Source organism: Equus quagga, chromosome 5 (genome assembly GCF_021613505.1).
Source record: "Equus quagga isolate Etosha38 chromosome 5, UCLA_HA_Equagga_1.0, whole genome shotgun sequence".
In the NCBI taxonomy this organism is placed as follows: Eukaryota; Metazoa; Chordata; class Mammalia; order Perissodactyla; family Equidae; genus Equus; species Equus quagga.
This window is the reverse complement of record NC_060271.1, coordinates 63,600,931-63,623,137: the sequence shown is the minus strand read 5'-3', so window position 1 is coordinate 63,623,137 and position 22,207 is coordinate 63,600,931. Positions and strand designations below refer to the sequence as shown.

Here is a 22,207-nt window from a genome sequence, read left to right as displayed (position 1 = left end):
CCGGAACAACCAGGAAAAGGCCTCAGTGTCTGTGAGAGTCCTCCCTCACAGGAGGGAGTCTGGGGGGCCCACTGTAACCTCACCAGACAAGGGGGACTTGCCATTAGCAGCCCCTCCCTCCCATCCCACTGGCTCTAATGGGGGACTCATGTCACAGGACTAATTTTCAGGCCTGAAAAACTGAAGCCAGTGTTGGTTCACTGACTGTCCCAGGCGTGCCACCCTGGGGCGGGGCATTGATGGGGGGAGGTTGCGTGTGTGTTCAGGGAACGTGTATGTGGGAGCCTTCTGTGCTTCCTGCTCAATTTTGCTGTGAACTGAGAACTGCTCAAAAAAATAGCCTATTACATTTTTTTAAAATGGAGCCAACTGGAGTCTGGCTGGAAGGGGACGGGGCAGGGGGAAGCAGCTCATGCTGTAAAAGTGGTTCCTTTCAGCAGTTCTCTAAAGACAATATGTAGACATGCGAACTGTTAAGCCTGGGATGAAAAGGTCTAAGAGGAAATGGGTGACATTCAGACAGGGGGACAGGACAGCTGGCAGATGCTTTTTCAACACACTCACCTCGCACCCCCTACCAACCAGAGTTTAAAAATGGGCCCCAGATTGAGGGAGAAGCAGGGAAAGGCCTGGAAATCCACTGCGACATACGGTGGCGGGTGGTGGGGAGTGGGCAGGTCGGATGGGGAGAGGACCCACAGGTGAAGGGCCTGAGTGTCCTGTGGCTGCAGTCAGGGTGCCGACTTGGGGACCCACCGTGGGGGGCGTCAGGGCCCACTCTGTTCACAGAGTTCTGCAGCGCGGCCAGCCGGCTCTTCATGTGGCGGATGCCCTCAGCGAAGCGCGTCTCCTGGCCCTTCAGGAGCTGCTGCAGCTGGCGGATGGCTGTCAGGAGCTGCTGTTTGTTGAGACAGTTCTGGGGAGAGAAAAAGTCACTATCACCCGCCATTGGGGCTGCTTCAGTCCCACACGCTCACCGGGGGCTTCCAGAAGTCACCCGCGCCCCGGGGCCCAAACAGCCCTGTGGGTCACTAAGCACAATGTGAAGGTGGCCTCACCGGGCGTCCTTCCCTGCCCAGTGTTCCAGCTGGACGGCACCATCTGTCGAGTTAGGTCCCCAAACGATGGCACCAAGCACACACATGGTAGCCCCACTTCACCCCCATCAAAAACGAAACTCCCATTTTCAGATCAAAGGGCAGAATTGATGATTCTAAATGATTGGGTAGCTGAACAATGATTTGAAAACAAAGTGCCTTATAATGAACAGTCTGTTACTTCCTAATTCTTCTCTCTAAATTAGTGCTCTGAAATCTGGGCCTTGGTGATTTTTTTCTTTCTTTCTCCCTTGGACATTTTAAAAGCAGATGGATGATAAAGCCTATAAAACAAGCAAAACAAGAATGCCCAGTGGTTCCTATACTTTTGAAAGTGTAACGGGGCAAATGAGAAGAAAACTCAATAGAGTGAAAGAAGCATCCGATCAAAGTCAGCACCTAGTTCTGATGATTTTTAAAAAGCTTAAAAAACAAAAAGTTGGGGCTGGCACAGTGGCACAGCGGTTAAGTTTGCACGTTCTGCTTCAGCAGCACAGGGTTCACTGGTTCAGATCCCAGGAGTGGACATGGCACCGCTTGTCAAGCCATGCTGTGGCAGGCGTCGCACATATAAAGTAGAGGAAGATGGGCACGGATGTTAGCTCAGGGCCAGTCTTCCTCAGCAAAGACAAAAAGGAAGCTCGTGCTTATTATGATGAAGACTAACTTAAAGCAACACCCAGCATTATACTTAGTGATAAAAATGTCAATGTTTCCAATCTCAGTTGTCTATAAGAGCCAGGACATGAAAAGGAGTAAAGGAGGGGTGAATTCAGTAATAGCACCTTGGCCTTCGGGGGGGTCACGTGGGGGTTGCGTGCTAGCTCAGCATCACCTCGTCTAACCTGGCTCATATGACCTCTACAGAAGAAGAATGTCAAGAAGATATTGATGGTGATCTTGAGAGGTAGACTTGTGGATTATTTTTAATTTTATACTTAATTTTTTCCTACAATGAGTATTAGTTTTGTAATTTAAATTTTTTTCTAAAAGCCAGCAGGGTGGCTGGAGGCATGTGGCCTCACCAGTGGTGCACTGCCACCACGGTGGAAACAGAGCCACCAGCGCACTCCCAGGGAGGCTGCCAGGCCGCTGCACCTTGGAGATTTCACCAAACAGATGACTCACTGGCCTGATTCAATGGACGCTTTTGACAGAGCTGAATCCCCACTTGCCCCTGGACCTCATTAATCCATGGGGGCTCCTTGGCCTCCACCCTAACCAGGGCCTGACTGGGCCTGGCCCCAAAGGCAATTGCTGGGAAGCCAAGTTTTGTTTGTTTTCCTTCCTCCTCCCCCATCATGGTCTTTCTCACGCAGGTTCGGGGGCAGCTGGGCAGTGACCTCCTGCAATCCCTCACCTGCCCAGCACTGCACAGCCATCCCACCCAGACCTGATTTCCCACACCCACATCCCCTCCCTTTAAAAAACAGCTGCTTTTAGAGAGGGCTTCATAGCTTATGTGTGACTTACATTTGTGAACTTCTTCACAGTTTACAGAGGTATTTGCTACTTCAAAGATCACTACTGGCTGGCAGCAACTCTGTAAAGAAGGCCTGAGATTGTCTCTATTTCACAGATGAAGATATAGAGGCTGAAAGTCAAGCGACTTGCCCCAAATCATGCGGTTTAGGTGCAGAAGAGCTGAACTGGGAACTCTGCTGACTCCCATCCCAGCGCCCACCATCACTGTAAGGCAGCCATGCCCCAGCGGACTGTCTCATCCTGTCTCATTTGTTCCTTGCATGCCCCCGTGTGACAAATGGTCTTAGTGATTCATTGTCACTAGGGATTGATAACTCTAGGACCCAAGCGAAATATCCTACAGGAGTGCATTTCTAACCCCTGTGCAAATTTCAGGTTGGGGAGCTTGGGCAGTGGGGGCAGGAAGACGGGAAGGAGCGTGGAGAAAACATCCCTCCCCACATGGAGCCAGGCAAGCAGCTGCCTCCCTTTTCTACCAGCCGGCCAGGGCCCTGACAGCTGGGCAAGGGCTGGCTGGGCCGCAGCTGCTCAGGGGGCACAGAAGGGCTACGTTTTGAAGTGGGGAGAGATCAGTGCCAAGACCTCTGCCAGGAACCTGGGAGTGGCGACATGGGGTTCTGGGAAGTAAAGAAAGACGGGCAGTGTGTGTGAAGGGAAAGGGGGCCAGGTTCCACGTGGCCGCTGGGCAGCCCGGTGTGTCTAACCTCAGTGCTCTAGGTCCAGGCACAACTGGCCTCTGCTTCTAGGGGCACTTCCCAGAGTCCTCGCACCTGCCCCGTGGACACCAGGCACCAGCTGCTCTCCCTCTAAGTGCTCATTACAGGTGAGATGTGCTCATCTCGCTGGAAGAACTTCAAGACAAAGCGCACTGAGGCCACCTCCCAGGTTGGGAGGGAGATGGCGGGTTTCAAGCAGACTTGCTGAGGAAAGGTCCAGAAGCCGGGTCCATCCCTACCTCCAGTCTTGCTGGGGTGATGTTAACAGAACGAAGTGTAGTGCAAGGAAGAGCCTTGTGAGCCCAGAAATAAACCCATGCATATGTGGTCAATTAATTTACGATAAAGGAGCCAAGAATACACAATGAGGAAGGGACAGTCTCTTCAAAAAAGAGTGTTGGGAAAACTGGAGAGCCACATGCAAAAGAATGAAACTGGGCCACTGTCTTACACCACACACAAAAAGTCAATTCACATTGTATTAAAGACTCGAACAAAAGACCTGAAACCATAAAACTCCTATAAGAAAACATAGGCAGTAAACTCCTTGACATGGGTCTTGGTGACTATTTTTTGGATTTGACACCAAAAGCAAAGGCAGCAAAAACAAAAGTAAACAAGTGGGGCTACTTTTTTTTTTTAAATCAAACTAAAATGTTTCTGCACAGCAAAGGAAACTGTCGACAAAATAAAAAGGCAGCCTACTGAACGGGTGAAAATATTTGCAAATCATTTATCTAATAAGGGGTTAATCTCCAAAATATATAAGGAACTCATACAACTCAAGAGCAAAAAAAATCCAATTAAAAAGTGGGCAGAGGAAATAAATATTTTTCCAAAGAATACATACAGATGGCCAATAGATGGACATACATGAAAAGGTGCTCAACATCACAATCATCAGGGAAAAGCAAATCAAAACCACAATGAGTAGATCTTAAAAGTTCTCATCACGAGGAAAAAACATTTGTAACTACGTGTGGTGATGGATGTTAACGAGACTTACTGTGAGCATTTCACAATATATACAAATATTCAATCATCATGCTGTATGCCTGGAACTAATATAATAAGTTAAATATACCTCAATTTAAAAAAACACAATGAAATATCACCTCACGTCTGTTAGAATGGCCATCACCAAAAAGACAAGAGATAATAAGCATTGGCGAGGATGTGGAGAAAAGGGAACTCTCGTGCACTGTTGGTGGGAAAATACATTGGGGCAGCCACTATGGAAAACAGTATGGAAGTTCCTCAAAAAATTAAAGATAGAAGTACCACATGATCCTGCAATTCCACTTCTGGGTACACATCCAAAGGAGATAAAATCACCATCTCGAAAAGATATCTGCATCCCCATGTTCATTGCAGCATTATTTTCAGTAGCCAAGACATGGAAACAACCTAAGTGTCCATTGATGGATGAGTGGATTAAGAAAATGTTATATCTATCTATCTATCTATCTAACATATTTATATATTATATATAACATATAAAGCATTATTTATGTACACATATATAATTCAGCCATAAAAAAGGTGGAAATCCTGCCATTTGCAACAAGATAGATGGAGCGTGAAGGCATTATGCTGAGTGAAATAAGTCAGACAGAGAAAGACAAATACTGTACGATCTCACTTATATGTGAAGTCTAAAAAAACCAAACTCATAGGAAAAGAGTAGATTGGTGGCTGCCAGTGGTGGTGGTGGTGGGGGGAACCAGTGAAGGGGGTCAAAACGCACAAACTTCCAGTTATAAAATAAATAAGTCCTGGGGGTGGAACGCATAGCATGGCGATTATGGTTAATAATGCCGAATGTATATTTAAAAGTTGCTAAGAGAGTACGTCTTAAAAGTTCTCATCATAAGAAAAAAAGACATTTCATAAGGAAAAAACAATTTGTAACTGTGTGAGGGGATGGATGTTAACTAGACTTATTGTGGTGATCATTTCGCAATATATACAGACACCAAATCATTATGTTGTCTGCTTTGGACCAATGCAGTATCATGTGTCAATTATATCTCAGTAAAACTGGGGTGGAAAAAAGAAAGTTCCCAAGGGGAGAAAAAAGGGAAGATCCTTGTGCTCTTAGCAAGCCAGCATGCCGGGGGCAGGGCCGGGGGCCAGGGAAATGGGAAGAATTCTTGCCTTGGACCTGCGGTTTGATGGGTCTGTGTGGCAGCTGCTGGTAACAGGGCAGTTCCTTGATCCCAAAGTGCTCGGAATGGAGCCCATGGGAGCCATGCTCAGAATCTGTCACCTGGAGTCGGACTTCGGCACAGGCATAACTGAGTTTACCCGCAGAGTGGGGTGATGAGGCTGGAAGCCTCAGACCAAGTCAGGTGCTCAAGAGGTCTGCATTACGGGGACAAATGAGGCCACGGGAGGGCCTGAGGACCTAACTGCTTCCCCTTTTCAAACCAAGGAAGCTTTATCATTTTGCTTGATCATAAAAATAAAACATACTCGCTGCAAAACGATTCAAAATACAGAAAAACACATCAAAGAACAAATCCCATGACTAGCGACAACCACTGTTAACTGTTGGTTCAGTTTTAGCTGTTGGATGACATACACGTGCCCACAGCACAAGTATCATCTTGCACAGGCTGGACCGTAGGACACAGGTTCTGCGTCAGCTCTTTATTCTCCACACTGGGTCCTGGCATCGTTCTCACGTCAACAAGCAGAGCAACTCCTCGGACCCTGGGCCTCGATTTCGCTTCTGTTCCTCTGTGCTCTTTTCAGTCTGGGGAGGGGGCACCTTGCCCCCCTCCATTTGTCTCCCCACTTCCCCTCCCATACTCCCCACTGTCTCCCGCTCTGGGCCAACAGAAGCATCTCCTTCTTTGTCCCTGATGAGGTCAGCCCGAGGGGACTGTGAGGGGCTTCCAGGGCCCTCAAGGCTGGGGACAGGAAGCAGGCCGGACCTTGGGTGGCAGCCACCTGCACTTCAGTCCGGCCCTGCCACAGGGAAGGGCTGGCTTTGGGCAGTCCCTTCCCACCTCAGGGTCCCAGAGGCTGAGGAAGCTGCAGAGTCAGGGCCCCCCACTTTCACAGGCCTCTTCCAGGGCCCTCAAGGGGCCCTCATTCTTAATATTTTTCTCAAAGAGATCCCCTCAAATGGCATAAGTTTCCATCCCTTCAAAACCTGGCTTCATGCCTGGCATAGGCCATTGACAATAAATAATGAAAAATAGTTTCCATTTCTTTGAGTTATTAACTTATTTGAAATGGAACCAAGAAAAGACATTCAGGGAAACTCTTCCATCTCTGAGGAGAAAAAGATCAAGATTTACCGTTTCTGTTATCAAACTCTTCTTCAGAGGGGCGGGCGCTTCATCTAACTCCACACCAACGGCAGTGTTTGCAGAGAAGACCTGAAGCAGTGAGAGAAGTAGCAACAGAGGTCACCCCCCAGCTCTTCCCAAGCTGCGGTGGAGGTGGCAGAGATAGTTCTAGAACACTGAGTTGAGACCTGGGGGGTGGGAAGGGCTGGTCCTACGGCTCCTGGGAGGAAGGAGGCCACAGAACCATACTCCATCCACCCCACCCCACCCTCAGGGAAAATCTCGTGCATCTTCTCCCTAACCCATTCTCTCACAACATTCACTCTGGTGACTCCTCAGAGCTAACAACGCTCCTTTCTCTGAGACTGACCCACGCTCCAGTAGAGGTGGGCCTCCAGAGCCATTTTGTACCCCAAGACCCCACTTACTTGCCCAGGTCTAGATACAGACAAGGACCATGTGTGTCCCTCCCAGCTCATCCTGTCGCCACGCCAGAACATGTAGGCCTGACCCTTCCCACTCCATCCAGGCTTCCTTGCTGTTTGGGCTCAATTTATAAATGAAGTTCATGACCCAGAGCCTGCTCTCAAGGCACTGAGGGCACAGGTGACGCTGCAGGGGCGTGTGGGGACACAGGAGGGGATCCGCAGGGCTTTTGTTCTTATGTGACCTGGCTCAAGGGTCTTCCCTACAGTGACAGTCTTGGCACAGTGACTATTTCCTAGAGCCACCTCTGTGACGGTAGAACCCCGAGACCAATTCAGGTGGCCACAGATGACCCCTCGGACCTCAGAGGCGCCGTCTCTCGCGCCGGTTTCTCCTAAGCCACAGCTATGCGTCGCGTCAGCGTTTTGTTAACGGGAACACAGATGTTTTGATGCCTTTAGGTCTATGAGAGGATGAGCACACTTGCCAAATGTGTGCCTGCTAGCCAAGGCTTGAAGCCCTCGGCTCTGAGTCATGTCGAATTCGTGCATGTTTTTTCTCCAGAAGTTATTTTTGTTTTAGACCAAGTCACAGGCAGGTTATAACTCGGACTTCTCTCATCCCAGTGACCTCAACATAGAAGAGGAGCACCCACACAGAAGAGGAGAGAACGTGGACGCTTCCGGGGAAAGTGAGGGAATCTCGCTTGGGGAGCTGCCCAAGGCCCTTGTATTAGTCAGAGTTCTCCGGAGAAACAGACCCGAGAGCTTGTATGGTGTATATGTACACATCCTGGAGAGAGAGAGAGAGCGAGCGACAGATTTATTTTCAGGAATTGGCTCATGCGGTTGCGGGGACTGGCAAGTCGAAATCTGCAGGGCATGCGGTCGGCTAGGGCCCCGGAAAAGCTGGTGTTGTAGGTCGAGTCCAAAGCCCGAGGAGGCACAATTTTCTCCTTCTCGGGGGACCTCAGTCTTCTGGATGCAGCCCGCCCCGATTACGGAGGGGAATCTGCTTGACCCAAAATCTACTAATTTAATGCTAATCATACGTAAAAAATACCTTCACAGCAACATCGAAACTGGTGTTTGCCCAAATGTCTGAGTGTCCAGCCAGGTGGACAGATAAAAGTAACCAGCACAGCCTTCCAGCCGGAGCCTCCCTTCAGGGCTCTGCACCCGGCGTGCTCAGGGCATCTGGGCTCTCACCATGCTGGCTGCCCATTCTTGTATGTTTACACAGCAAGCCCCCTTCCTGTCTAGTTTTTATAAGGGCCATGGCAGCGATAACAACAACAGTGGGAGCCGAGAGCCAGCACCGCGACCACACTTCACACAAGTAGCCCGTCAGATGCTCATGACAATGCTGGGATGTGAGCGCCATGATTACAACCACTTCCCGGGCGAGGAAGCCAAGCAGTCGCTTGGCCACAGTGACACATGCAGGATTCAAACCCCAGCGCGCCTTCTCCAGACCCTGATGTGATGGGATGGTGGACCCACTTTAGAGAGGAGTCCGCAGAGAACCCCCAGAAGTCCTGCCTCTGCCCATTTCCTGACTCCTCTCGTCTTACAGCACCCCCTTGCTGGCCTTGACAGTCACCTCTGGTCACCTCTCCTCTGACCCCTTTGCAAGCTTGCGGGCAGAAAACAAGTTACAGACAACTTGGAGTCCTCGTCACTGGGGACAGGCTCTGCATACACACCGGATGCTCATCTGAATGAACCAACAAGCAAATGAATGAATGAAGAGTGAAGGGATGAAGTAAGTGGGAGCCCAGGACAATGTCACTCATCTTACTACCCAAACCCACCTTATTCTTCCACCTGGCCCTGCGGCTCTCCCCACCCCTCTCTCCACAACCTGAGGACCTCCCAGCTGCAGAAATGGGGCACGTGGTCCTTTTTTCCTTTTGAGATTTAACCCAATATGATATAATGGGAGAGAGAAAGTTTAGAGAATAAAGCGGGAATAAAAGAGGAAAAGAAATTTAATATATTGCATCTTCTCGTTCATTTATTTTTTGTTTGGTTGGTTTTTATTATTTTTTATATTATGTTTTTTTATTGAGGCATGTGACATACAACATTGTATTAGTTTCAAGTGTACAACACGATGATTTGATCATTCATTCATTTATTCATCATTCCACAAATATTCACCAAGGACCCCACTACGGGCCAGGCACTGATGTAGAAAACAGAACCATCCTTATCTTGTTTAGTCCTCCTTGCAGCCCTATGAGGCAGGCGTTATTATCTCCATTTTACAGCTAGAGAAACTGAGGCTGAGGGCACCCGGCTGGGAGATGGTGGGACTACCATGCACTACAGTGCATCTATCCATCCATTCAGAAAGCAGGGTCTGCCTTCTTTTTTCAGCCTGAGGGAACCAGGACGAGGGCATCAGAGAAGGCCCAGAGTTTGTGAGCGGCGCCTTTCAGTCCCCCTGACACGCGCGCACACGCACACACACACACAGACCCTTCCAGGAACATTCGCACTGGGTTGCTGGTTGTTTTAGTGTGTGGCACATGTGTGTATGCACATTCACACGTGATCCAAGATTTATGTGGCTTGTGAAAATCGACATCTGGATTTTACTGGAAAGCCAGGTCTCCTGCCCGTGACTCTGGGGAGAGAGGGCAGGGCGGGGAGAGGGCCTGGTTCTGGCAGGCAGCAGGGGCAAATCGAATGGGAGGGACAAAATGACCACTGTGAGCTGGGGCAGGACATGAGATTTGGAGCCCGGGAGCCCTTGTTCTTAGAGTAGCTAACCTGGATGGTTGTGAAGGCTCAGTACAAGGTGTGGGGGCTTTCACATCTTCTGCTCTCTCTAGTGAGAAATCCCAAGTGTTTCTGGGTGGGTAGGCCACAGCACAACTGAAACGACCCTGCCCTGGACCACGGCGCCTGTGTCCCACCTGTTCTCCCCGTGTCCTCACGTGCCCTCCCACAATCTGTGCTTCCCAAGGACAGAGGTCAGAGGCCAGACGGCAGCACTTCCTCACTTAAACCCTGCCGCCGGCTCCCCGCCCAGGACAACAAAGGCAGGCTCCTCATCGTGCAGCTGACACAGTGCATTCGCTTCCTGCTGCTGTAACAAATCAACATCGACTTGGCTGCTGAAAACAACACAGATTTATTACCTTACAGTTCTGTAGGTCAGAAGTCCAACATGGGTCTCACTGGGCTGAAATCAGGGTAAGATTCACAGGTTTTGGGGATAAGAACACAGACATCTTTGGAGGGCCATTATTCTGCCTGCAGAGCCATATGTTCAAGCCCTGTCACCTCCAACTGTGCCCAGGTCAGGTACCTTCTGTCCACGGAGCTCCAATATTTGGACCGCCTCTGTGTTTCTCCGCACACCTCAGTAAGCTCATTTCTAGCTCAGGGCCTTTGCACTGGCTGTTTCCTCTGCCCAGAAAATCTGTCCCTGGTCCTCGAAAGTCAGGCTCCTTTCTTTCCACTTTCACTTAGCAGTCCCCTCCTCCAAGAGCTCTTACCTGCCTACTCGATGTGGAGCAGCCTCTTGGACACCCTCCAACACAGCACCCCATTTCAGTTGTCCACCTTCTGATACTCTGCAAGTTCGTCCTGTTTTTCTCTCCCTGCTTGGTAGGCTGTGTGAGAGCAGGGCCTGTGTCTGCCTCGTCTTTCTCTCCCTGACACATACTGAGCTCTTACTGTGGGCCTGTTCTTTGAATGTCATTCATTTTTCTCCTTACTAGGATCCCATGAAATGGGTATGTCTATTATCCCCACAGTATGCCCCAGGACCTGGCCCCAGGTCACCCAGCCTGGAAGAGTGGGAGCCAGGACATGGACCAGGCGCTGCATGTCTTCACTTCCTCCCCAGGCCCAGAACAGCATCTGGCTCAGCAGCAGGACAGGCTCTCAAGACATAGTTGTTGAATGAGCACATTATCTTACTAGCTAGATTCCTTCTGGGAGGATAAAATCTTTAATTATCTAATCAGAGAAAAGGCTTAAATTGCAGGAGCCCCAGGGTGATACTGACATGTTCAGGTGATACTAACATATTTGTATGTTTTCGCACTACAGTGTAAATGATTGACAGGTATCTGATGCCTCTCCGGATGCAGTTTTTCCTTTTTTTTTTCTTTTTTGCCTCTGATACACAGACACCCCTGCCTTGGAGCTCTGTGGCGCTTTCTCTTTCTTCCAATCAGTGGGGAATCACCTGCTTCTCTCAACAGCCTGGGCAGCACACCCAGGTACGGGCCACTCTCTCCCACCCCAGCCCTTCCTGCAGAGATGGGAAACGCAGCCCGGGTGAGGAGAGGGAAGGGCTCCTCCTGGGCTTGCAGTGCGGCCTCCCCTTCTATTGAGGGTCTAGAGATAACTTAGTCTCCAGCATAAAGAGAAGTGTCTGAGGCAGTGGCCAACCAGATGGCAACAGTGAGGCCATGGAGCAGCTTGGGGATTTTCGAATCCCCTCCCAGCTGCCACCTCCCTCCCCTGATCCCTTCAGTCTTTGATGTGAACAATGGGCACCTTCTAGTCTTATGTGGAGACCCAGCCCCAGGTTGGGTTCCTTGGGCCTCATCTCCCATCTAGGCTGCCTCCCTAGGGAGATGCTGGTCCCCAGACTGCCAGAGTGACCCCAGTTTCCTACACACAGGGGAAATAAATGATTACTTCCAGGAGGCAGAGATTTTACTTACTGAAAGGGGTAGGTTTGGATCCTGTCAAATTATAGGTGCTTATTTTTTCTTTAGTAAACATGTGTAATGGCCCTTATTTTAGGTCCCAGGCAGTTACTGAGAAGCATGGAAGCCTCTGGTGGAGGGTTTGAAAGGACACAGAAAGTTCTAGCCACCCAGGGAGTCTGCCCTGTTGTCCCCAGGGCCCTGGGGCTGCACGAGCCTTGGGAAGGTTGGTCCAGCAGCCCCACCATCATCCCTATGGATCAGGATCAGGGGAGTGACTGGCACAGTCAGGCTCCTGTCAACAGTCAGGACATAGATGCTTCTCCTGGGGCAGCCCGGGCATGGGGCTGGCTGGGATGCAGCTCAAGGTGGCATGTGCAGGGAGGGCTGGTGCTCAGATGGTGAGGGGATCAAGTCCGATGTCAAACAGGATCCTCCAGGATGAGCTGGCCCACGAGGGCATCAGGGCCTGACTGAAGGACTCCAGGCCGACCTGAGAAACCACTGCACTGCCCGGGCACATCTCCTGCACCAGCTGGTCACGTCTCAGGCCACATTCTCAACCCTTACTGCCCAGAGCACCTGGGGCCAGAAAGTGCCCCAAGGGAGCAAAGGGGCCTCCATTCTTCTCTGTAATCAAAGCTTTCCTTGACAGGACTTGAGTCCCATTCCCGAAGGTGCCAGGGAAAGATGTCAGCTGCTGCAGAAAGCAGAAGATGGCAGGGAGGGCTCCCTGTCACCCATCCTCGCCCTGACTCCCCCCATTCATCTAAACACAGGTGCCTGTGGGGAGCAAATCTCGGGGTCACTATGATGGAAGGTTTGCAGAAATGGCACAGTCCTTGTCCCCCACCACATCCATACCACTTGCAAGGAAGCTTTGCTGTTCTTCCCATCAAGAGAAAAGTCTGTTTTCCCATCTCTGGATATGGGTGGGCTGGTCTTGTGACTTGCTTTGGCCAACAGAATGCAGTGGAAGCTTGGCACCAGTTCCAAGGCTGTGTCTCAAGAAGTCTGGTGTATTCTGCTCAGTCTCAGCCCTCTCCCACTGCTACCACCATGTGAAAAGCCCGGGCTAGCCGGCTGGAGCTGAGAGGCCACGTGGAGCGGAGCCCAGATGCACCAGGTGAGCCACCCTGCACCAGCCAGCCCCAGCTAACTGGGCAGCTGTCCAGAGAGGAGTGAGCGAGTCCAGTCCAGACAAGCTGGGTCTGGAGGTGATTAGCAGAACAGCCCAGCTGAGCCCAGTTCAGACTGCCACCCTGGTCTGCCAACTCCGGATCCAGAGCTGCTCTTTCAAAACCAAAAGCAGGGTCCTTGTCTGTTTTGTTCCCAGTGCCTGGGCCATTGTAGGCACCAAATATCTGTTTTATGAAATACCTCTTTTTAGATCGGAATGGTTCACGCATCCCTGTCACTTCAGTTTGTCTTCATGTGTTCATATAATACAAGGGCTGGTGTATAAAAATCCCTACTGTAGGGGTGGCAAATACTCCTGGTGCTGTGACCATGCAGACTCCACTAATCAATCATGCTGGCCTTTCACGCTGAGCTCTACAGTGACCAATAACCCACCTCGACCTAGATGCCCAGCAGCCCCAAGCAATCGATCCACACCAGCAGTTACGGTGACACTGATGAGCCGACCACACCACCTGGGGAAGGGATACGCTTGGCTTGTCATTTTCCCACCCTTCTTCATCTCATTCGTTCTCAGACTAAGGAAGAGGTCTCAAACCCTCCCCACCTCCCTCCCCCAACTCAGTCGGGGGGACAGGGGACAGGGTCACCTTTCCTCCTCTCACTCCCAACATTAGGACTCAGCTGCCACTCCCTTGGCCACATCAGGATCCCCATCTACAGCATGGGGACAATGGTGCTACCGTTGACTGCTTTCAAGTTTTTCTGTAGAAAAAGGGGAATTTCTACAGCAGGAAAGTGATTTGAGAAGGCCTAACGATAGTGGATTAAAAAATCATTTTCCCGAGGATGTGTTCAAAAAAACAAGGGAGTAAGCCAAGAAAGAGGAAGACATATGATCTAGAAAACGTAAACTCCAGCTCAGGCCAAAGTCTCTGGGTAGCCGCAGGGCCAGGAGCCCAGAGAGGGTCAGCTGGCCCAGGGAGGACGGGCTCCAGGGACAGGCAGCCTGATGGAACGTCAAAGAGCAAAGAGCTTTTGGAAACAATTGTGCTCATGCAGATGATGGACGGGGCAGAAGAGAAAAAAAGTTCAGGAAAACCAAAGAGTTACACAAGAAAGGAAGTTAATCATAGTAGACTATTTGGCCCTGCAGTGAACAGTGGAACAAAGCATTCATCTGTCATTACAGGAGATCAATTGTTCAGAAATGTGGAGTCACCTCCAGGGTATTTAAAAGCAGTTGCCTCGAGAGAGAGGACTATGGAGCAATTTCTTGAAAGCCACAAACTACCAAAAATCGCCCAAAGCAAAAAAAAGCTAAATAAAATAGTTCTGTATCTGTCAAAGAAATTGAATTCAGTTAAAAACCTTCCAGAAAAGAAATCTCCAGGTCCAAATGGTTTCATTGGTAAATTCTACCAAACATTTTAAGAGGAACTGACAGCAATTCTACACAGTCTCTTCCAGAAAACAGAAGAAAAGGGAACACTTCACAAGTCATTTTATGAAACCAGCATTACCCTGGTAACGAAACCAGGCAAAGACAGGAGAAGGAAACTACAGACCAGGAATCAAACAAAGGGATGTGTAGAGAGAGGGCCAGAGAGGAACAATGTTCATCTTTGCATCCCATATGGTCTCTGTTGCAACCACTCAACTCCCTGATTGCAATGCAAAAAGCAATGAGATGATAGGTAGAGATGACGCGTCAATGGATTGGTGTGGCCAGACTTGACCAGTAGTGGGCTGGATGTGGTTCATGGTCCACAGTTTGCTGACCCTGCTATACACCAATATCCCTCATGAACATAGATACAAGAATTTTCACAAAATATTAGTAAATGGAATCTAGAAATATAGATGTATAAGACACCACAATCAATTAGGGTTTATCTGGGAATGTAAGGCTGGTTTCAAAATTAGAAAGTCAATCAAGGTCATCTGCCTTATTAATAGACTAAAGACAAACCATAGCGTCATATCCATTGAGGCAGAAAAAGCATGTGACAACATTCAACGTCCATTCATAATAAATACTCTATCAAACTATGACTAGAAGGAAACCCTAGTCTGACAAATGGCATCTACAAAAACCAACAGCTAGCATCACACTTAATGTTAAAAAAAAGTGTTCTTCCTAAGTTCTAGAACAAGGCAAGGATGTCCACTCTTTTACTCAACATAGTACTGGAAGTTGTAGTCAGTGAAATAAGGCTAAATAAATGGCACATAGATTAGAAAGATCAACATAAAAAAGTCCAATGGATTTCCATATACTAGGAACACACCATTGGAAATGAAAATTCAGAACAACAATACCACTTAAATTAGATCCAAAAATGAAATACTTAGATATAAATCTAACAGAGCATGTATATGTTAAAAACTAAAAAATGCTGATGAAAGAAATCAAAGATCTAAATAAATGGAAAGACATATTATGTTCACAGATTGGAAGACTCAGTATTGTTAAGAGGCCAATTTACCCCTAACAGATCAATAGATTTAATGCAATGCCAATCAAAATTCCAGCAGGATTTTTCAAAGAGATAGACAAGCTGATTCTAAAATTTTAATGGAAAGACAAATAAGCTAGAACTGCCAAAACAATTTTCAATAATAAAATGTTATAATCTACCTGATTTTACGTCTTACTACAAAGTTGCAGTGATGAAGATAGTGTGTTATGGGCAGAAATAGACCCATACATGTATGAAGTATTGACTTTTTACAAAGTTGCTAAGACAATTCAATGGCAATTCAACAGTCTTTTCAACAGATGGGGTTGGAACAATTGGATATCTATTTGCAAAAAGTGATCCTCAACGTAAACCTCATACTTTATACAAAAATCAACTCAAAATGGATCATAGCTCTAAATGTGCAAATGCAAACTACTAAAGTTTTAGAAGAAAATTTTCATGACCTGGGATTAGGCAAAGAGTTCTTAGCCCTGACACTAAAAGCACCACCCATAAAAATAAAAAATTGATCAATTGGACTCCATTAAAACTTAAAACCTTTGCTCTGGGAAAGACGCTGTTAAGACAAGCTACAGACTAGGAGAAAATATTTGCAACTTACACATCCAAAAAGTAGCTGTATTTAGAATATATAAAGAATACTCAAAATTTAACAATAAGAAAACAGACAACCATTTAAAAATGGGCAGAAGGCTTAAACAGACACTTTGCCCAATAGACCATTCAAATGGCAAATAAGCACATGAAAAGATGCCCAATATTATTAGTTATTAGGGAAATGGAAATTTAAACCACAAAGAGATACCACTACATACCTATTAGAAAGACTTGGAAACAAACGGACACACCTGACAATACTAAGTGCTGGTGAGGATGCAGGGTAACCGGTCTTTCATACATTGCTGGTGGGATCATAGAATGATACAACAGATATGGAATATAATTTGGCTGTTTCTTACAAAGGTAAAGAAACATTCACGGTATGACCCAGGAATCCCACACCTAGATGTTTACCCAAGAGAAGTGAGTATTTACATTCACATAAAAAGCTGTATGGGGATGTTTCTAGCAGCTCTATCTATAACGGCTAATAACTGGAAATGACACCGTGGGTACCATCCAGCTCAATGGGTGAACTGATGATTGTACTAAGTCCACACGATGGAATACTACTCAGCAATAAAAATGAACGATGCACACCCAGAACCACACGGAAGAGTCTTAAATGCTTTGTGCTAAGTTAAAGAAGCCAGACTCAAAAGGCTATGCACTTTCTGATTCTGTTTATATGACATTGTGGAGAAGACAACTCTCTAATGAAGACCAGATCAGTGTTGCCAGGGGCTGGGGTGGGTAGACGGTGTGACTACAGAGGGCAGCGTGACGTAGTTTTGGGGTGGTGGGCCTGTTTTCTCCTGACTGTGCTGGTGGTGATCACATACAGAATATAGTCCTATGGTTAAAGTCATGGAAATGTACACCAAAAACATTTTTTTCCTTTCAACTGTAAAAAGCAATGTATCAAATGGGAGCAGGCAACCAAAAGAATGAACCTCTCACGGTGGAATCTGGACCCCTGTGACATCTGGTCACAGGAGAGGTTCTGGAGAAGGGGAAACCTCCTGAAACACCGTAGCACCCCCACCCCACAGGCGAGGAGGAGGCTGAGAGCTGTTGTTGGGGGAAGAGGATGAGGCGTGGGGGGGTGCTAAACATTCTCTCTTTCCTGTCTCCCCAGCAAGGCTGTTTCTCTTCCAGCGGGAAGGCCACAGAGTGGGCAGTGGTGTTGAGAAAGGGCTCCACTCGTGGGATCCCCACACCGCTCCACCTGCCTCCTTCCCCGTGACCACCTGCTCTCCATCAGCTGGTCACAAAAAACCTGTACGGTGACTCAGGACAGACGTGCTGACAAGAGGGACACATGTGAAAAGCCATGGAGGACCGCAGGAGGGAGAACGAGACTGTCGGTCACCCCAAGTTCACTACTCCAGACCCTTGGCAAAAGCAGCTTCTACCACCTGTAACACACACACACACACACACACACACACGAAGACATGCACGCCCCTACACACACCCTCACACACACAGTCACTCAAACATTCACACAGTCACAGGCACAGGCACATAAAGACAGGCACAGGCACACACACAGATACACACCCATCATGGTTGCCTTGGGCTGTCACCTAACACAACGCAGTGAGCACATTCACAGACAAACAGGCAAACCCTGCACAGGGCTGTGGGCTGCTGCCACGAGGAGGCCCGGCACCTCTATTGGGGGTCCCTGGGTCCAACTCCTCTGTGGTGGGAGACGGTCTCACGGGTACACTTCATTCTCTGACTCTTGCTGAGTCTCCACAGGTCTTACCACTGGATCCAAGAGCCCCGGGCTCACACTACACTCCGATCAGGTAAACCCCGGGGGATTCACCCTGACTCCCCTGCCCTCGGCCCTCTCCTAGGTCGGTCCACGGCTTTCAGCTCTGAAGGTTCCCCCGGGTCTCAGGCTCCTGCTTCATTAGAATCACTAGGGACAACTCTAAAAAACACATCAGCATCACCCTGAGCCCCCACCCAGAGCAACTGAGGCAGAATCTCTGGGGTGAGGCTGGCATCAGGATTTCTAGAAGCTCCCTAGGTGACCTGATGTGCAGCCAGGTCCACTCAGAGACTGCCCAGCCCCGTCCTGCTTGGACCAGTACCACCATGACCAGGCCCCATTGATTCCGCTGGGCCCCTACCATGTGCTGGTCCCTGGACAAGAACCCCAGGCCTGGTCCCTGCCCTGGGCCCTTGTAGTGGGGAAGACAGACAATAAACTCGAAACTTACCCAAATAAACCATTGTGAACATCATCAGTGCTATGCCAGAGCCCTTCAGAAAACCCAAGGGACGAGAGGGGACCTGTTTAGAGAGGGTTGGGGAGGCCTCTGCAAAGGGGCACTTATTTGAGCAGAGACCCAAAAGATGAGAGGGAATGAGGTAAAGAGAGCTCCTGAGGCTCCCCGAGATGGGCTGAGGGAGAGCCACCCACCCCCCACCTCCACCACACAGGACTCTGGATGAAGGACAGGTTCAAACCAATTTCTGTGGACAATCCCTTTTGCGGCCTTCCCTCTGCCCGCCCCTCCACCACCAAGCCCCAGGAGGCAGGTGCTTTTGCAGATTTAGAAGACAGGAATTTGAGAAAGCCTGGATGTGGCAGGATTTGACCCGGATCTCCCAGGTACAGAGGCTGCGACAGCTCACTTCTCTGCTTCTGCAGCAGCCGCAAGCATCTGAAAACTGCCACAGTGTCCCCTGTCTTCCAGGTAAGCTCCAGAGACAGCACTAGCGCCATAAAATCAGGTAAGGGCAGGGCAGGGCAGGGCTCCCCAGCAGCTCATCCCACGTCCTGCCCCCCGCCCCTCCGCTCACCCTGGCTGGGGAGCTGGTTTCAGGATACACCTACCCGTGTTTCTGGCCTTGGGCTCTGGGCCTGATGTTTTGCTTTGTTTTGTAATCTGCAAAGTGGGTGGGAGACCCCTCGCTCTGCTGGGTGGGTTCATTGTGGCCCCAGACCAGGCCTCTGCAGCCTGGCGGCTGAGCGGCTTCCTTCGCTGACCGCTCACCACTTCTGCACTAACGCCCACCATGTCTGCTTGGAACTGAGCTCTCCCCGCCTGGAATCTTCCTGCACCCCAGGGGCTTGTGGGTGGTCATGGACATGCCTGTCTGGTTGAGGAATTTAGTCTGCAGACGAGTGTCTGTGGGGAAGGCGAAAGACTTGGAGAGAGACTAAATTTACTCCCATCCTTCCTGGCTACGTGACCTTGAGTAAGTGACAATCTCCCTGGGCCTCAGATCTCGCATCCACAAAATGGGATGACAACAGTCCCCACCTCACAGGGCCACCCCGAGAACTAAGAGGCTGGAAGTTGCTTAGCAAGAACCTGGCAGTCATCAGGCGCTCAGGCTTTCCTTCCCTCCGCCTTCAGGTACTGTTACTGCTGCGGTCGGTATTGTTGGGGTAGCAGCCGCAGCCCACAGGCCACGCCCATCACAGAGGGCGGTGTCTCCGGCTTCCAGAGAGAGTCTGGCGGTGGGTGCCTCTGAATTCCGCAATTCCAGGTTCACCTTCGGAAGACGTGTTTTTCTCTGCATTCTTACCTTAATTTTAACCATCAGTTCTTACTGGTTAACATAAAAGTGAATCCGGTCTGGTAAGTAAATCCAGTGCCACTCCAACAAACACAAACGGCAAGGGGAGAAAAACCAAACAGCAAGCTGCGCGTATGTGTGGGAAGAAACGCAGTCCCAAACCTGAGGCCCCGCGGACTCCAGAGGAGACCGCTGCACAACCCCAGCCTCCCCTGCCTGGAAACGTCGAGAACTGCTAAGAAAGTCCTGTGCGTGTTTAACAGTTGGTAGTGGTAAGAACGGTATTTCAGTTCGAAATTTAAATGTTGGAGGTTGGAGGGAGGGGACATTCTCTACCCCAATGGGGCGACCCGGATCTCGTGGGGAGACCCCAGGAAAGAGGGACGTCTCACAGATCCTAGGGAGATCGTCCTCCAAACCGCGATTCTCACGCGGAGCCCGGTCCGCAGCGGACCGAGGCTTTGGCACCAACTGCTCGGCTAGACCAGCCGGGTTCTCCCAGACGCCGGGCCCGCGATGCAGCTGAGGTGACAGACGGGGGACCCTACACCTCTCTCTCTGAGACTGAACCCCAGCCCAAGGCTCGCTCCAAACCCCCAACCCGAGCATGCCCGTGGAATGGGGCAAGCCCAGGTCCTCCGGCCTTGGCGTTGCCTCCCCTGCAAGCGGGACAGGGGAGAGGCGGGAGGGACACTGACCTGGGAAGCCCGCGACTCGGGGCAGGCGAGGAGCAGCAGCAGAAGGAAGAGCGCGCGGGGACAGCTGGGCACCATCTTGCCAATCGGAACCTTTCTGCTTGGGAAAGGGGAAATAACCTTGCCTTCGCTGCCCAGTTTGTCGCAGCCGATGCCGCAGCCGCCCCGGCAGGGCGCAGGGCGCCGCGCGGTCCCGAGCGGCTCCGGCGGGGAGGGAGAGGGAGCCCCGGCGCGCAGCCCGGCCGCCGGGCTCCGGAGGCGCAGTCTCGGGTCCAGGTGCGCCGCGCGCCGACCCTGGAGCACCCGCGGCCACGAGCGTCCGCAGCCGCCCGCACGAGACAGTCCCGGCGAGGCGGGGAGGCGCCAGCCCCTTGGCCAAGGCCGAGGAGGAGGGGCTGCCCGGCCAGGAATGCGCCTGGGAGCGCGCCCAACCCGCGCGGCTCCCGGAGGAGGCCGGGCGCGACGCCGAGGACGAGCGCGGGCATCCTTAGGGCCCCGGCCGGGAAGGGCGGCCGAGGCAGCGCGGCCGGTGCCCCGCACGCGTGCGGGAGACTGGGGGCCCCCCCTGGGCGGGGCCGCTGCTGACCGTCCCCTTTCCCAACTGGGGAGACTGAGGCTGACATCACCCGGCAACGAGTGGCAGAGTGGCGATTCGAATCCGGGTGTGTCCTACTTCAAAGCCGGCGCACGGACACCTTCCTCCGCGGCATTCAGAAAACACGACCAGCTGGCCAGGAGATGGGCTTCGCAAACTTCACACGAGTTAGACTAAGTTCTCCATCCGAGTAGACTGGGGACCTTTTAAATAATGCTCTTGGGGTCCAAGGACACACGTGCACGGTGACTGAGAATCTACAGTCCCCCACTCCCCAGACAGAAGGAGAAACTCAGCTTAAAATGGAGGCCGGCTTATCGGAACGTTGGATGCTTTGCTGAAGTCATGTGGGAAATGCCCCTGGGAGGGGCAGACAGCAGCAGACTGAAGTCCCCTGCATCCAGGGGCCGTGGGAGGAACCAGACGGTCTCAACCTCAAGCTCCTGGAAAGCGTTAAGTTCTTACTGGAAGAATGTTTTCAGAAGGCAATACAGCAGATGTCATGGTGCACACCAAGTCTGGCCAAGCCTCAAATCTGTTTTTCCTTTTCCGCATTTCACTTAGCAGAGCCCACTCAGAGCTCAAGGAAGGAAGCTCAGAAGACCGCAGCCTCTGAGCAGGCGCTGTCTTCCATCGGAAAGCGGGAAGGAAAGTTGGAGTCCCCTGAAAAGCATGGGGCATGGTGCTAGCTGGCCACCTGAGCATCATTACCCGGGAAATCCTCCCGTGCTCTCCCGCCCCCTGCCTGCCGGCGGAGGGAGAGCAGGCCTATGGGTTCTCGCGTTGCATTCCTGCTTCAGCACCTTGAGGAGACACCTGGGCAGAACGCTGCTTTTCCCTGGCCAGGGGGAGGGAGCGGGCAGCAGTGGCCCAGTCCGGGCAGCCTGTGGGAGCTGTGGTTTTCTGCCTCAGGTCTCTCATGTGTTTGCCGTCTATGCTGAAGCCCAGTGTCCCCCTCTCTCTTTGTACTCCCTGTCCCACGAAAGGATTCGTTCTGGTCAACGTGGCCTTGTTTATTTTGTATTCCCCCCCCCCCCCGCCGTGTCTACATGGCCACCTCCCTGGAGGCCTTCTCAGGCCTGTCCTGGCTGTGCGCTGGGAGCCAGACATCGGCAGAAGGAGGCGAGCCTTCTGCTGTCTCCTCATGCCCTCTGCATGGGTTCACAAAGCTGGAGGGCACTCCTGATTTCACGGAGGACGGAGCTGAAACAGGAGGGGTGGGTGTGGGGGTGGGGGTGGCCTCTTGCCCAAGGGAAGCAAACTCAGGTCTTGGGGTGTCTGGAGTGCAGCTGGGCTGTTTCCAGGACAACCTGCCTTTGACCTTCTCCCACCTTTCTCTCAAGTACACGATCATGGGCTTTCAGGAATTTTATTTACAAGATAGACTTTTTTTTTTTTTTTTTTTTTTACTTTTCAAGCGTTTCTAAGTTTCAACAAGGTTTTTTAT

The 22,207-nt window shown here is 50.6% G+C and overlaps 1 protein-coding gene across 2 annotated transcripts in view; it reads right to left on the bottom strand.

The window, feature by feature from the left end:
• Nucleotides 1-20,475, bottom strand: part of FBLN7 (fibulin 7) — a 43,543-nt gene extending 23,068 nt beyond the window's left edge. Inside the window, exons 1-3 of one of the 2 annotated variants that reach the window (XM_046663166.1) lie at nucleotides 20,169-20,475; nucleotides 6,607-6,687; nucleotides 757-916 (exon numbers count right to left, since the gene is read on the bottom strand). In XM_046663166.1, coding sequence (XP_046519122.1) covers nucleotides 757-916; nucleotides 6,607-6,687; nucleotides 20,169-20,243 — 316 coding nt within the window. In that variant the 5' untranslated portion in view covers nucleotides 20,244-20,475. The remainder of the gene's footprint in view (nucleotides 1-756; nucleotides 917-6,606; nucleotides 6,688-20,168) is intronic. The other variant, XM_046663167.1, reaches the window with a different exon arrangement.
• Nucleotides 20,476-22,207: the final 1,732 nt, after the last annotated feature.